Source organism: Phyllostomus hastatus, unplaced genomic scaffold (genome assembly GCF_019186645.2).
Source record: "Phyllostomus hastatus isolate PE091 unplaced genomic scaffold, TTU_PhHast_1.1 phas_contig_150, whole genome shotgun sequence".
Taxonomy (NCBI): Eukaryota; Metazoa; Chordata; class Mammalia; order Chiroptera; family Phyllostomidae; genus Phyllostomus; species Phyllostomus hastatus.
In genome coordinates, this window is record NW_025333611.1 from 12,049,278 (window position 1) to 12,066,413 (window position 17,136).

At 40.1% G+C, this 17,136-nt stretch overlaps 1 protein-coding gene across 2 annotated transcripts in view; it reads right to left on the minus strand.

Annotated features, from left to right (window-relative positions):
- GABRA1 (gamma-aminobutyric acid type A receptor subunit alpha1) overlaps positions 1-17,136 on the minus strand; it is a 52,154-nt gene that overhangs the window by 4,032 nt on the left and 30,986 nt on the right. For both annotated transcript variants that reach the window (XM_045829258.1, XM_045829250.1), the window contains exons 7-9: positions 14,901-15,044; positions 7,307-7,459; positions 2,603-2,805 (exon numbers count right to left, since the gene is read on the minus strand). In XM_045829258.1, coding sequence (XP_045685214.1) covers positions 2,603-2,805; positions 7,307-7,459; positions 14,901-15,044 — 500 coding nt within the window. The remainder of the gene's footprint in view (positions 1-2,602; positions 2,806-7,306; positions 7,460-14,900; positions 15,045-17,136) is intronic.

A 17,136-nucleotide genomic window follows, 5' to 3' on the forward strand; every position in this document is an offset into this window, starting at 1 on the left:
TATTGCCAGGCTGGCTAGTGATGCGCTGTACGTGTAAAAGACACAGAGGGCTTTGAAGACTTAGTGTGGGTGAAAAAAAGCATGCAATATATCTCCTTAATATTTTGTATGGTTGGCATGTTGTAAAGATAACATTTTTGATATAGTGGCTAAAGTACATTATGAAACAATTTCACTGCTGTATACTTTAAAAATGAAGCTAGTAGAGAATTTCAAATTGCATATCTGGCTGATATTTGCAGTTCATTTATATTTCTGCTGAAAAGCGATAGTCTATAAGAATGGTCTCATTCTTTTGTGTACAGTATGTTATCAGTTAAAAAATTTTCAAGGACAGTGTCTTGGACACAGTGTCACATTTTGATTAGGATTCCATAGGATTTGAACCTGGTTATTGACATTGCAAAAATCTTACCCAGATAATATTGATGAGCAGCTAAACATGAATCACCAGATGCAATGCTCTCTGGATAATTTGTATTTTTAAATTATCAGATCAGAATAAATTATTACTTCCAGAAGACCTGGTTCTTTTCACAAGGCAGAATAGCCATGAATTATAACTGGTTAACTTATTTATTATCCAGCTCTGCACTCTGTCTGCAGCTTTTTCTCCTCTCCACACCCTTACACATACTTGGGGACTTAAAAAAAATATCCTTCTCCTGGCTGGAGTAGCTCAGTGGATTGAGCTCGGGCTGGGAACCAAAGTGTCCCAGGTTCGATTCCCAGCCAGGGTACATGCCTGGGTTGCAGGCCATAACCCCCAGCAACCACACATTTAAGTTTCTCTGTCTCTCTCTCTCTCTCCCTCCTTTCCCTCTCTAAAAAATAAAATCTTTAAAAAAAATCCTTCTTTTTTCTAGTATTACTTGATTAAAATAAGGCTACTTACACCAAGTATGCATGCATTTTGCAGTGAAAGCAGAATTGGCCAAGTTTTATGAGGAGTGACAGAAATTTCCATAATTAAGTGAAAGTGATTCTCTCTGTAGTCCAAATGAACAAAACTGATATGATTTATTTCAACACAGTTAAACAGCCAAACTTACCTTATATTGAGTTCATTTCTTAAAAAGTGACAGTTTAATATTAAAGAATACATTAAAATGTGTGTTACATCTTTTGATAAAATGGACAATGTGTTCTGGTGCTGAAGAGAGGCAAAGGGTTCCAGCCTAACCGAAACTGGAGAGGAACAGACACTCCATTAGATAAACCGAAATGAATCATCTTCAAAAGAGAAAGTTCATGGAGATGTCATCTCTCCCTGTGCCAGTTTTTCACAATACTCCAATACTAAAAATTCTTGAGTTAAGTGCTTTTTGCAGTATCATGTGGTATACAACATTTGGAAATACCTGTTTGGCTTATCAGGAAATGATTGTTCTTTTTTTCACTTTTGAAAATGTTGAGCTCCCCCAGGTTCTTTAAGAAGTTGGTACTTCTTTCAGTAATTAACTAAGTAAGGGTGGACTGTAAACAGACTACTATATGCCCACTTGGTGTTGTGATGACTGACCCCATGGGAAATTTCTTTTTGTTTTCAAGTGGTGCCTTGTTAGAGATTGAAAATGTAACTGTCCTGAAAACACTAACCTGGTGTCAGAAAAAATGTACTATTCTTCTTCTCGGAACGTGAAAATGAGACCTGCATTACACTCTCTGATCCATCTGTGTCTGAGGGGTGAATCCCGGAGAGCTTCACCTTCGCCACATATTTTCTCTTCAAGTGCATTTGAGCCCTGACCTCATTCATTTTCAGGGACCCGCACAAGAGATGAGCCTTCTGTGGAGCGGAGCGCTGGGAAAGCTGCCGCGGAGTGGTCCTTCCTTCTTTCTGGGTTACTTCTGGACATCTCACAGTCCCCGTGTCTCCGACTTTGCCCTTCTCCCTTCCACCCTGAGGCTCACTTGCATTTTGACATACATACTTTTCCATCAATCCTCAGAGTATCCTCTCCAACCATGCTTTAAAATCCACTCTAAAATAGGTTCTGATTGAGGAGAACAGTGATATCTTTGACGCGATAATTTTCTACACCGAAGACCTTTTCTATGATTTCTCTGTGTTATGCTCCTCGAAGCAAACCTCTGTTTTGGAAAGGGGCAATATTTCCTGCCCTTTGCTTCACTGACACTTGGAGGCCATGCATTTTGCAAGCACAATTCAACTGAGGCATTATAGTAATGGTATTTATGACTGAAGAGATTAGGTTTGAAAACTAACCCAAAGCCTATGATTTTCAAGTTATAAAAATTATAATGGTGTCTGTAAGTTTATTTGCTCCTAATGTCAGGCTTATTAAAAGTCTTCTCAGATCAATAGAGATCATAGAAAAGCGTATTTGAGTACAAATACTAACTTTTGTGTGTCTCCTTTCTATTCTTCACCTACTCTGCACATCTCTCCACTCACCAGCCTCTCGTTAACAATAACAAAAGTATCGCAGCACTTAATCATTATAACATAACAAAAAAGAATCCTCATTACCCTCTCTCTGCATCCTTCACCCACTTCCTCTAGTTCAAACATCTCATCTAATACATTAAAAAAGACATTAGTGCTATATTATATCACAGGGGATATTAAAGCACTTACCTTTTCCGGAACCACACTTTTGCCATCCCAGGCGTAACCCCTCTTGGTGAAGTAGTTGACCGTGGCAAACTCAATCAGAGCCGAGAACACGAAGGCATAGCACACCGCGATAAACCAATCCATAGCAGTCGCATACGCCACCTTAGGGAGGGAATTTCTGGCACTGATACTCAACGTTGTCATGGTGAGCACAGTTGTTACTCCTGTGAAGAAAGAAATTAAGTGGATTTGTAGATTCTTACTACAAAACTTCATCACCGGAGGTCAGCCCACTTGCACAAAGGGAAGCCTGCAGTGCCCTGGAGGGAGCCCATGTTTTCTCGTTCATCCCAGTTCGGTGCGGATTGGACGAGTGTTCATTTAATCCCAGGGCAGTTTGCAGTTGATGGGATGGCACCGTTGCAGGGGATCTCTTATAGGGACAAACTACTTTGCGGCTGTTAATAAAATAGTGAACTTCTTTAAAAGAGGATCTTGAACATTGTGTCCTGGTTAGAAAAGGAAATAATATTCCCTCACTGTCTGCAGCTCTTTGAAATGGAAAGCATAGATCTTCACTGTCTCTGGTCCACAAGAAGTCTCTAGGTCCTCACTTCTGTCTGGTGTTCTTCCTGTGTCCCCCAAATGTGTATGCGTAAGCCAAGAAGTAGTTCCCTGATGGTTGATAATCAGTACATGACTGGATTATCTTAGCATGCCACTTTGTTACATTATTAACTCTTCTGCCTTTATATGATTTTTTTCCTGATTCTGAGGTAGCTACTCTTTTGAAGAAATTTCTGAAATATTTTGCATGTAACTTGCTTGAGAGTTTACACATCTCAGAAGTGACAAAAAATTTGAACACATTTGTAATTGAAATGTCCACAATCTTTCTTTTTCTCTTAATGCTTCCTCATCTTCCCATTCTGTGAACCCATCCCTAGTGATTAAAATTGCCTATATTCAAAGCAGTTTTTGGGTCAGTTATTTTTAGTTTATTTATATAATATGAGTTGGTATGTAAATGATGATATTCATTAGTATTCACTTAACAAATTAATAGTATCCGCCTACTGAATGTAATGCAGTGTATAGTTTGACTATTGTAAGGTTCCTTTTAAACCATTCAAAATGTATTTAAAAATTCACAGTAATCCGGTGTGGATGGCTCAGGCTGCATGATGTAGAAAAAGTCTTGACCTCTTGCGATGACTGCTCTGAACCTCACCACTTACTACCACATTTATGCCCTGAGTAAGTGAATGACCTTCCGGGGACCTCAGCCTCTGTATCTGGAAAAGCATGATTTAGACTTCATTCTCTTGACCAGCAGTTCTCAGAGAGTAAAATTTCTGCAGTCACAAGATTATTTGAGGATAAAATAATAGTATGTAATAGCATTTTAAGGATGTAAATTAATTATAGCCATAGTCATCCATTGGGCCTACAATTAATGTCAATGATTTGATTAATTTTTAGAGAATGAGTAGGATTACACAGCTAATAGGTGGCTAATTTTTACAAACTGCTTTAAACCATCCAATATTCCAAAGATCTTAATGAATTTCGAGGTAGATGATCTTTGTGACTATATTAGAAAGTGATAGGATTAAGAAGGAACACTGAGACTTTTATTAAATCATAATTTTGATATATGGTCAAAATATGTCGAGAACAGATTTACTTTGAGCTTCAGAGTGTTACAGAAGTTCCAGGGCATTATCTAATATTGCATAACCAACAAATAGTTTAAAGAATATTGCCTGGAAAATAGCCCCCAAATGTACCTAAAAATATTAACCTGAGCAAAGTGCAAGACAATTAAATGGCAGTATTTGGGAAACAGCAACCCAGTTACAAATCACAGTTCTATACTTGCTTAGTGACCTTTGGAAAAATTGGCTCACAATTTTGAGCCTCTGTTTCATTTTTTAAATAATTATTTCCTTATAAATTAATTTCAATAAGTAATTCAGTGGGGTGCTGTATTAAATACAATGCAATAGTTAAGTGTTTAGCACTTATCCTGACATTTACTAAGGGCAAAATAATGAGTATTACTAATGACAACTTTAGTCCTTTTGCATAAATTCCTGCTACAGTAAATTCCAGGTTTTTCCCCCCAAATTTTGGTTTATGTAAGCAGCTGTCAAAAATAATTGGGGAATATATGCTGTTAAATCAAATGTATGCATGAACTAAAGCAGTTGAGAATAGCATAAAGAGAGGGGCGTTGTGTGTACATGTATGTGCGATGTGGTCTCCTAATCCCTGCTATAGGGAAAGGGAAAGGAAAATTGTATTGAGCATCTATTTAAGTTCCAAGTATTGAGCCTGACAATTTACATATTTTATTTTAATCCTTTAAACAGCGTGACTTTATTTTAATCACACTCACATTTTATAGGCAAGCGAAGCTTAGAAAAATGAAGATTGAACCTAAAACTTGGATGTGTCTGGCAGCAACATACCGTGACCGCATTGCCTCCAAACTCGAGCCTAGAAGGTCAAGAACGTGACATTTTAAGACGTAAAACGGGCTTCAGCTGTGTTGCAGCCTGGATGCCTTTTAGTAAACGGTCATAAAAGAACAACTGTTTTTTTATTTTTATATTTCTTTAAATACCCTTGACCCTCTCAGGCATCTCACACAGCTGAAAGGAATATGCTGAGTTCAGACGCAGAAGAATGGAAACATGTGTACTAAATAAATGTTAAGAGGCTAAAGGTCTTAAAAAGTTGTACTTTTTATTTTATTGAGCTCAAAACATTAGAACTATGTAACGTGACCGACAGAACTACTTGCCACAGCTGAGTTTACAGATAAATAGCCGTGTTTACCTAAAGGGCACGAGCTGCCTGATTGTTGAAAATGTTTAAAAAAAACAAGATTTTTGATTTATAAAATAGTTCAAAATGCTTTAGAAAGTTTCCAAAGTGGAAGGATCAGATAGATGTGTTAGGGTGAGAATGGGGAAAGAGTGCATTTAGGAAAACCTTTTTCACTCTAGTGCTGAATTCATTCCACATAAAAGACAGAGGTCTGGATTCTGTATAACTTGAAAAGAATTTCTGGTGAAAAACAGCTCAAAGTACATATACACACAGAAGGAAGCATCTTGACAAGAATGCAATCCTCGGTTCTAAAACGTGGTGTCAACTCTAGTTAGTATTGACAAATGGGGATCAGGAGAACAGTAATTCGAAGTGACCTACTCTTTCGCTCTGCAGCCGGACCTGCTCTGGACCTTGATTTAGCTGTGTTCTTAGGTTATTGCCAGAGCAAGGATTTGGTGGCTTCCAGCCTGGATGGAAGCACCTTGCTACATGCAGAAGGAAATAACCTTTTCTGGGTACTTGGTCTTGCTTTCTTCTGAGATAACTAATTTTTCATACCTTGCATAATATTGAAGAATGATACCATAGGTGTCTTTGCATGTGAGTAATAATTTGAATTTTAAGCTTCTTAAGGCTTTTATTCTGTAGTAAACGGTCATTTTACCTAGCTGATACTTTTGGAATGAACCTTGGTAATTGCACCTTTCACTGATGACTATATGGCAGTTATTTACAAATGAATGATGTTGCCCACAGCAGCCCCAGTCCATGCCTCGTCAGTGCAGCTGGACGGAACGGGCAGTGGTACAGCGTGTGTGGGTCCTTTGCCTAGTAGCTTCCGACCTCGAGCATCTTAGTGTATCTCTTGTTCCTTAGCTTTCTTGTCTCTGACACAAAGGTAATAATAGCACAGATGCTCTTTTAGTGTTAAAAAATATAGTGTAGGTTTACTTTACAGAATGGAGCCTGATATGAAAGCACTCAATAAATAGTATGTATGACTTTATTGTTATTCAAAGTTTAAGCTCCAGATTATAACCTTCATGAGGGGGAGTGGTTTAACGTCACTGCTGCATTCTCAGTGTAGATGAGTGTAGGTTTCAAATAGAAATGCAGTGAGTGAAGGAATGTGTGAATAAGTTTATGGTAATGGAACCTTTTGTTTACATCAGTATGAAAAGTACAGTTAAGATAGTATACTACAATACAGGCAAGAAACACCCTTTATATGAGTACAAATTTCTAAAATAATAAATTAGGGGTGACTTTTCCTATTAGTAAAAGGTTATTACCCTTTAAGCAATTTTCCATTAGATTGCTTTAACTTGAAGCATCTAAGGTATTTAAACCATTTTAATAGAAAAAATACATATTTGTAACTCTCCAGAAGCACATGCATTATTCCATAAGTGAAGTAGCCCTGTACTGTCTGTCATACGACATAGTCATTAATGATCTCTCCACACCTAACAAAACCCTGCTTTCATATATGTAAGGAAGTAGTTGTGCTGATATTTTCTTAGATTCTCAAAAAATACACAGATATACGATGATATATTCTGAAAGTATGATTTAAATATTAATGTTTCCGTGTGTGTGCTTAAATTTAGTATGATATATTTTATGCCTGCTTCATTCCATTTATCTCTCCAAATATCAAATCAAATGTTCATTAATCCCATCCATTTGCATGCACTGAAGCAGCTTGCTATTTAGGGAAATAATTTTTAAAAATTATACCCTGATGAGAATGGTAAGTCCTTGAGCCTCTCTATTGTATTAACTTCATATTTTAATTCATGATTATTTTTTCATCCTATTTGCAGTGTCACCCCGGAGACTTGCCCTCCAAACCCTCGCATGCATGTCTTGACTGGCACTTACCGAAGACAGTCCTGGCTGGCACAGACTCTCTGTTGAGCCAGAAGGAGACTTGGGAGAGAATGACGGTCATTATGCATGGCAGGTATGTTTGAATAACAAAATAGCCGATCTTTCTTTTCAGGTGGAAATGAGTGGTCATAACAACATATTCTCCTAGAGGCAGAAACAGCAAGGTTGAGCAATTTGACCTTGAAAAAAATATCTCTGAGGTTTATTTTTATCAAAACCAAAGACCTGAAGATTAGACACATCCTTCCTCCATGTGATATCTGGTTCCTGAAAAGCTTTTATTCAGGAAAGAAAAAAAAAGAAACAACCACCACCTTTAAAAACCACACCAAAATGGCCCTCAGGATGAGCTGGAGGTGCCAAGTATGTCATGGTTAGTTTTACATCCTAATCCTGGTCCGTCGCACATTTAAGACAATTCTGAGCAAATATTTACAGGTTGTCTTAAATGACCACAAAGGCAGTGTACTAGATCCTGACGACACACACCAGTGGACTAGAGCAGACCAGATCCTCCGCGTCGACACTGAGAGAAGGTCAGGCTGCCTGATGGAGGAGCCTTGGAGGCCAGGTCGGGAGAGCAGAACTGTAGCTCCGGCACCTCCTTCTGGGAGCTCTCCGGCTTTGAGTAAGTCACTCTGCTTCACCTCATCTTCCAAATGAAAAGAGTGGGATAGAGTCCAGTGTTTCTCAAAGTACATTTTGAATTTACCTGGGAAGGTTTTGAGACATAGAGTTCTTCAGATCCCACCTAGATGCACTAACTGTTCTTTGAGATGGGGCCAGCTTTTGTAGTTGTCCCAGTTCCTGGCCTGGCCTGGGAAGCAGTGGACCAGCTAGGCTCTCTACGGCCTCCACATAGGCCGAAGTCGGATTTTACGTGGAGGTCCAAAGCCACAGACACACAGCCCAAGTTGCAGGAAGGATTTTTAGAAACTGATATTACATTTTCTTTCAATTACAAGTCTTAGCAGTTTTCAGCTTTATTCACTCTAAATATGTGCTTAGCTCATTGTAAGTGGGTAAGAGAGAAATGGGTATTTTCTTGCTAAGAAAATGTCCCTCGCTTTGGTATTCACATGTCTCTACCTTCCCCCTTACCTTCAACTTCAAACTTTTTCCTGCTCAGCCTGAGATTTCTGTCTCTGATCGTGGCCATCCCGATTAGACCCTGTAATGTGGCCAGAACCGCTCATGACGTCTTACCATCTGTAGCTGAAGGCATCAGTCCTAAAGAAGATCTCAGTCCGCTAAGTTGGCTGCTCCCCTGCTTTGCAGCACTAAGAGTCAAGCCATGCTGACTGTCCCTACCCTTTTGATAGCCCCCTCTTGATTCATGTTCTCTTTTTATCTCTCATTTTTAGTTTATTTTGATAACTCATTGATTTTCTCAATCTGAGAGTAGTTACTAAAGTAGTGCTTTTGGGCTTTTTTTCCCTACCAGGTAGTAATCTACCTTTCTGCAAACTGAATGTCGATATTCCTTATGTAGTTCTAGCTTCAGCTTTCTTTCTCATTTTTTTTTGGAATCTAATAAGAAATTTTCCCTTTTACTTCTTCTCCTAGTGTTATTTTTATCCAGATGGGTGCCATGTCTACATTAAGTGACATTGCTCTCAAAATCACAACCTATATTTCCAAGTACTTATAAGACATCTCATAGATATTGATTTTTCACTAATGCCACTCACTAAACATGTTAACTGATGTTAGTTAACCTTTCTCATAATAAATAAGTGCCCAGTTAACAGTAGTGCTGCTTCTCCAATTTGTGTCTCTCTCTTAATTAATGGCACTGTCATCTGTCTGTTCACTCAGGCTAAAAACCTGGAATGAATCCTCGAATGTGAATTAGGACTTTGGAAAGAGAGCAAGAAATCAGTTGATCATCACAGTTTTAATTTCACCTGGCAGTATCTCTTAATCTATCTCTTATCTTGTGGTCCCTGCTCTTATCTCCTCTGTGGGTTCTTCTGACAACCTAGTAACTGTCCCATCCTAACTACATTGTGTTTCTAAATTTTGTTGTCAGAGTGATCTTTTCAGAGCATACGTAAATATCTTAAAATAGGGTTTCCCAACCTCAGCTCTATTGATATTTCAAACCAGTTAATTGTTTACTTTTTTTGTGGGGCTGTCCTGTATATTGTAGGATATTTTGCCACATACCTGGTTGGCCTCACCAGCAAACACTCCCCCCAGTGTGACCCTCAGCAATGTCTGCAGTGTTGAACACTAACCAGCAAACACCCCCTAACCTGTGTTCAAGACTCCACACCTCAGGACTCTGCATATTTCAGGACCACGTCTCGTGTCTCGGCACACGTACCTCTCAGTATCCTCACCTACAGAACTGTCTACTTGACACCTTCTGTTGGTAGATATCTTGTTCATTGATGGGTTCCTAGTTTATGCTGGAATAGGAAGGAATGTGCTGTAGAAGAGGATTTATTAGCTTTAGAGGCAAATGAAATTGATTTTAAAGCCCAGATGTGCTATTTTCTTACTGTGTGGCCTTGGGCAACTCCCTTTGCTCTCTGATCCTCAGTTTCGTCATCTATAAAACAGTGAGTAGCATATCTGGGGAAGAATAAAGAATAAGGGCTCTACTTAAGATCATGCTGCATAAGAGTTTTACATAAAGAAGGGGAAAATAGTTTCAAAATAAATTTTAGTTCCTTTGTCCATTTTTTCTCTTTTCTCGCCAATTAGAATTAGAAGTATTGGTAGAAGAAATGCGTTTACTCTTTATAGTAGGAAATCATCCATATATCCATGTATACTTTCATTATTGTTATTAATGGTACACCTGCCATTTAATGACCAGTATTTAATGATAAGTAACTGCAAATTTATTTATAGCTCCTCTTTATATTTAGAGTACTATTTCACACTTTTAATTTTCCCATTCATGTGCTTATGGCCTCAGTGGACAGAAAGCGAACTGCACAGAGGGACTGTTCTTTGGCTGCCGTATGGCCTCACATGCTCTGAGTATTTAACTCCTGCCGGTGGTGCAGAGGGACTCCCCGAGGCTTACAGGCACTCACTGAAACGGACGTCCCTGAGCTTCTCTCTTTTGAAGGGTCAGTCAGATGTTAACTACAGTTGACCCTTGAACAAAGTGGGTTTGAACTGAGCAGGTCCACTTATATGTGGATGCTTTTCAGTAAATACTGTAAATGTATTTTCTCCTCCTTATGATTCTTTTCATAATATTTTCTCTCCTCCAGCTTACTTTATTGTAAGAATACAGTATCTAACCTATAAAACATACAAAATATGTGTTTATTGGCTGCTTATGTTACCAGTAAGGCTTCTGGCCGACAGTAATTAGTAGTTAAGTTTCGGGGGAGTCAAAAGTTATGTGTGGATTTTCCACTGAGCACAGTGTCGATTCCCCTAACCCCTGGGTTGCTCAGTGGTCAATTGTAACTTCGTTTCATTTACGGAAGATACCTTGGGTGATGTCTCCAAGGTCATCGGAAAAAAAGTAAGTGATTTAAATTTGAGAAAAATGCAGAAAATTAATTTTGTCGGAATGCTGCTAAAATGCAGCCTTGTGTGGGCACAGCCGTATTCCATCTCACCCTCCCAGGGGTGCGGGCTGTCGCTCCTCGTCGTCCCTTCACATGGGGCCTGTGACGTGCCATCAGCTCAGAGAAAACTTCCGTCTCTCATGTAAGCTCAGCAGGATGAGTGTCTGATGAGTGTGCACTCGTGTTCCATCATCAGCTTTGTTCACCGTGTGACTTTTGGGAAGATTCTTCAAAGAATATGATTTTGGTGGTTTGACGAGCAATTATTTGACGTTATATTTGTTTTATAAACCAATCCTCACTAAAAATAGTTACAGAAAGAATAGGAGAATTTCAAATCTTTTTAAAATCATTTTCCTAAATTAAACAAAATCTTACTTTTGGCAAAGAAAAATGTTTGGAGAAGGAAAGAAAAAGGCAGCAAAATCAAAATCCTGTTGTAATAACTTAAAAATGAAAGGAAAGCACAACAGAAAAATTAGTCTCTTACATTGAAATGAAAGAATATGCCCAGACATCCAGTGCTTATGCAATAAGCATGTCAAATTCTTTTCCTCTAATCCAACAGTCCAGAAGAATTGTAATTCAAATACCCTTGCAAATCATGTAACCCCGAGGGAAGCTTCTAAGTTAGATGTGACAATGTTTCTGATACAATACAATACAAAATTAAGGGGAGTAGAAGAAAAGAAGCGGGGATTTAATTTTGTAAAGCAGAATCGAGCATTCATGTAGACCTGGCTTTAATTCACTGTCTTTGTCGGAACCTGATGGCAGGCTCCAAGGAAGAGATTGGGCCTCTAGTGTGTTTTTGCTGAATTAAAAGTCCAAGTATTGAACTGAGCTTCATATAGTTCACTCCTATGTCACAGAAGTGGGCGCTTTGACCTACCCAGGGGTCACTGGCGGTGTGTGCGCGTGCTCACATGTGTGATGATGGCAGACAGGTGGAGCCACACCTTCTGACCTTCTGAGAGCTGGTCTGAACTGGTCCTCTCCCCACAGAGATTTTGGAGTGGAAGAGGATGTCCTTTATTTAATCATTCTCCATGTGCGTGCCCTTTCCTGCCATCATCCCAGTCTTCTGGCGGAAACAGGGGGGCAGTGGCACTGAATGTCATTTATCTCGATGTTTTCAAGGCTCCACAAGGAAATGTAAAATGTGGGAGTGAAGACCTTACAAAAAAATCTGTTTCTTCCCACAAAATCCATCTAGGTGGACCTGTGATGAGCGAAATTAGATCCAGAGGAAGTAAAGTTCAGTGTTGTATTGTGAGGTTGAATCTGTGCACCAAACTAAGCTCTGGCATTTGAGAATTTGAGAATAATGATTCTTCTCCCCCGACCTCAATACTTACTATGGAAATGAGAAGAAAAAGCTTTGATTTTGTACAGATCACCTTGCTAGCTCTAGCACAACATAACAACTTTTAATGGACCAAATCTATGAGGTCCAGCCAGTTTGGGGCTGGCGAGTTGGGTCTGTCTCTCACCCATTGCCCCTATTTGTAACTGTGCATCTTTCCTGAGAAACCAGAATGCAGGTAGGCTGCATCCTTTGGAAGCCAGGGTGAAAGAGGTCTCCAAGTTCATCGGACTAAGCTGCTTATTTGCAGACATGAGAACTGGGACATAAAGAAGGGATACAATGACACGTCAAGGTCACTAGTGCTAGAACTAGAATGAAGGCACCTTACTCTCTCCTCTGAGCAACATTTGTGGGTTGTAAATGCTTCTGTTGCATGCGTACTACTGCACTTGAATTACTATTTCCCTGAGAGGTCCAAACTCCATTCTCTGATAATAGATGGGGAATTTCTTGGTGAAAAGTTCTGTGTCTGTTTTTCTGAATGTCCTGGATCTAAAACAGTGATTATTTGGCTCCCAACAAATACAGATTAACAAGTGAAAGTCAAATCCTGCAGCAGTCCTTCCTTGATTATCCTAGGCTGGATTCATTTGCTTATCATTCATTGAGTGCCTCCTCTGTTTCAGCTACCACAGTCAATGATAGGGTTACAAAAAACAGATATGGTTCCTGCCCTCACAGAAATGTCAACCACAGCACTTACCACCCATTTTGATAATTACAGTGTACGTGTTTGTCTTCCCTTAGACTTCACGAGAGCAAGATCTCTGCCTTGTCTATCAGTGACTCTGTGGTGCCTGCCGCAACATCCAGCTCTTAGTAGCAGTCCATTTTTAAAAAGTCGACACTGCTCATTTTGATATCTCTTCCAACTAACTTGTGAGGAGAAGGTTTTTCAGTATTTTCTGTTCTCTGTGATATTTTCAGGACTATGACTACAAGTACTACATACAGTTTGAGCATTTATTATATAACACTGTGATCAGTGTTTTCAGTTATCTCGTCTGTGATGCAAAATTACAGAATCCTCGTTCTTAGCAGAGGTCAGGGTTTCTAATCGGACAAGTGGCCTTCACGAAGCCACAAGGCTTCTTCGGAGGGACAGGGCCGGGGGTCAGGTCCACACCCTCCTCACCGCAAAGCCCAAGACCTTTCCCTCTGCTGTCTGCATTTTCTTTACATTCATTTTTAATCAGTTTTTCAACTTTTTAAAAAAATTTTAATTGTTCAAGTACAGTTTTCTGCTTTTTACTCCCAACCCAGCCCACCCCGCCCCCTTGTTTTTGTCCATGTGTCCTTTATACTTGTTCCTGCAAACCCTTCCCCTTTCCCCTGAAATTCCCTCCCCTCTCCCTCTGGTCACGGTCAGCCTGTCCTCTGTTTCAGTGTCTCTGGCTATATTTTGCTTGTTTGTTTGTTTTGTTGAAAGGGGGAAGCCTCAGAAAGACAAATTCAATTACTTCTATGTGGATTTCTAATGTTTGCAAAACTGAGAAACAATCTTCTCCATGTTTCAAAACAAGAAACATAAGATGCATTAAAGTAAGCAAAAGACAGGTCCTATGAAGCAGGGATTGTCCAATAATCACACTAAGAGATATTGACCTGTTGCTTAAACAGGTTAGAAGGATCAGGGTCCCATTAAAGAGTCTGAAACCTAGGAAAGAAAGCTTTCGGAGGAAAAAAGCACTTCTGTCCTTATGTATTATTAAATTGCCTCTCTTTAGAAATTATAAATCAAAATGAACTAACTTAAAAATTTAAAAAACAGCTGGAAAAGTAATCGTCAAATCTTGCTGACACAGTTAAGAATATTTGGATCAGAGCAGGGTAAGTTTTTCTAATTGTTAGAACCCAGATTTTATTTGTAGTTATCTGGCCCAATGATCATATTTAAGTTAGTCACAAACAATATTTTCATAATTAAGCCCTTATTTCTTGAAACAACTTCAAAAGTGTAAAATTTTGGATCCAGCTGCTTAATATTATTTTACTTGGTTCTGAGTATTTCACCGGTGAGGTAATGATCACTCTAGGAAGGATGGCACTGCATCCACTTTTAATTCCAGAATGAAGTGATCAGTAATGTGATTATGTTTCTGCAGATTTAGCCGAGGAGGCTCCTCGGCTAGAGATGCAAATGGTTTGTGGAAGGAATTGGCTTTTTGGTGACCTGTGGGTAATGATCACTGCTAAAAATTCACCAAGATTCATTGAATCATGCAGTTAAATGGGGTGTAGGTGATATGAATAGCGAACATTTATTAAGAGCTTCTTGTGTGCCAGGAACTGTAATAACTGTTTTTTTATGGATGCCATTTTTTTCTCCCAACAACCTGTGAGGAGACCACCAACGATGGGCAAGGTAGAGGAGTGGGGACTCCACCCAGACATTCTTCCTCGAGAGTCCACACACCTAACCACGGTGCCACACTGACCGCACAGGGCCACTGATGCATTTCACAGAGAAAGAAGCACAGGACAAAGGACATTAAATGACGAGTCCGAGGTCACAGGTTTATACAGCTTACACTAGTTTTCAGCTCAACCGTTCCCCAGTTTAGTGCAGTTTTTTCCTCTCTTCTTATGCTTTTGAAGGGCTTACTGAATTGTCACATTCTCACAAAAATTCCTTATGCTCCCCCCTCCATACCTGGAGTGACCAGACGACACTCACCTGTGCTAGACTGAACAATGCCTGAGTCTACTGTTTGTCCAAGAAGATCATACTGGTTCAGACGGGACCCATCTTCTGCTACCACCACCGAGCGTGCTGGCTCCCTGGTCCACTCATAAACAACCTCTGCTCTCGTATAAGCATCTGAAAGAAACGGCAAATGGTCCATGTGTCATGCCACTTTCCTTCCCCTAATTAGTTGGTGTGTTCTATCAGCTTCATGTTTTCAAGCTCACGGTTCCAGGGGCAGGCTAGGAAGAGAGAGCCCGTGCTCCTTACTTTTTCCCGACTCATTCATTATCTGTTCCCTCTTATTACAAACAGTTACTGGCATCTGCAAACGACAAAGTACTTTTCTGAGGATACAGTGGTGAACATTAACAAGGTCCCCTGATCTTAGAGAATGTGCATTGCACTGGTGGGGACGATACCAGATAAGCTAATCAATGTATAATTTCCAGTAGTGCTAAATGCAGTACAGCTGTATACAGCAGGTCAGGAGTTAGAAAACAAAGGATGTGGGGCCTGTCTTAGGTATGGGACTGAGAGAGGGTCACTGAAGAAGTGACATTGATGTAAATGCTCGAAAGAAATGTGACAGTGAGCCACCCAAGTCTTGGGGAAGGGTTCTCGGGATAGGCAGACTAACCGGTTTGCCCCTCCAGGGGAGGAGAAAGCTTGGCCTGCTCGAGGATAGACGGGAAGACCAGTGTGGCTGGGGTGAAGTGCGGGAGAGAGGAAGCGAGGTTAGAGGCAGTAGCCTGGGTCCTGGCTGTGTCGGGCAACGTGCAGGTCATGACACATGTGAAAAGTAACACTGGAAATTTTATTGAGCGCCTATTTTTAAATGAATCTGATTTCACTTTAATTCTCCTTTTTATAGAATTTACGATGATGATGATTTATGCCATGTATGTAGCTCTTTATACTTCTCAGTCATTTTCATGTTTGCCACTTGATAACCTAGGCATCCCCCTACCAGAAAGGTTAGGTTGCCATCCTGACCTATAACCCGGGCAGGCTGGGGCAGGCGGTGTGCACAGTGAGAAGGAGAACGAATTCCATAGCTTTTCTCACTTCTTGTCACAGGACACCCTCTTCACGGAGGTTGTAGTGATGGCACACATTCTACTCTGTTTAGGTGTAGAGTGACACTAAAATTTAAAGATTATCGCATTGGGCCCTGGCTGGCGTAGCTCAGTGGATTGAGCGCAGGCTGCGAACCAAAGTGTCGCAGGTTCGATTCCCAGGCAGGGTACATGCCTGGGTTGCAGGCCATAACCCCCAGCAACCACACATTGATGTTTTTCTCTCTCTCTATCTCCCTCCCTTTCCTCTCTAAAAATAAATAAATAAAATCTTAAAAAAAAAGATTATCACATTGGAAAAGCAAACTGTTCCCAGGGTTTTTAAGAGAAGGACATGGTAGCAACAGCCGGCCTTGCGCTGAGACAGTTACCGGCCCTCTTCCGCATCGGGCCGACGAGGCACCGTGCCTGGGTGCACCATGCTTGGGGGTGGCCTCAAGAATGCTTTCCTTTCTTTTAAAATCAGAAGAAAATGCATATAAATACAAATGTGTAAAGTATAAATACAATTTAAAATAAAACTTTAATGTATATATTTGCAGAGACGTTCCCATGGAAGTTGTAAGGTATCCTGGCTTGCCCCGCCCCCCACCCCAAGGTCACCAGGCTCGGGTGTTTTGTCCGTTTGCATTTGCCCAAAGTAAAATATTAAGAGATGTAAAATAACAGTTGCATCTTTACACACGTACACAGCTGCCTAAAGAAAGATGTGAGTCATGCCCCTCATTCTGTGAACCAAAGCTCCTTAAAGTGACCGCTTGGGTTTGCAGCGAGCGGTGCAGAAGAACGTAGTCCGTGCGCCCGAGATGGTCTGTGGGAATCATGTCTGCTCCGGCATCATTTCCGGGCCAACCTTTTTCAACAAATCATTCCGGAAGTTTGAGAGGATGTCCTGGTATTAGTTTAGTAGTTATTGCTTCTTTTGTGAACGTGTAAGAGGGACAGACGGATAATTTTGGAATTTGTTTTCATTGCCTTTCCTTTTAAAATTGTGGTTGTCTTCACTGACTTTATTTGTAATGCACTATGTATGAGGCAGCTTTTTGTATAAAGCAGGTGCACTGAATAATTTCTAAAGATTTTATTCAGCACTTATTTAAATGTCTGCCATTTCTTTTTCCCTGTTTGCAAGGCCCTGTGCTCGGTGA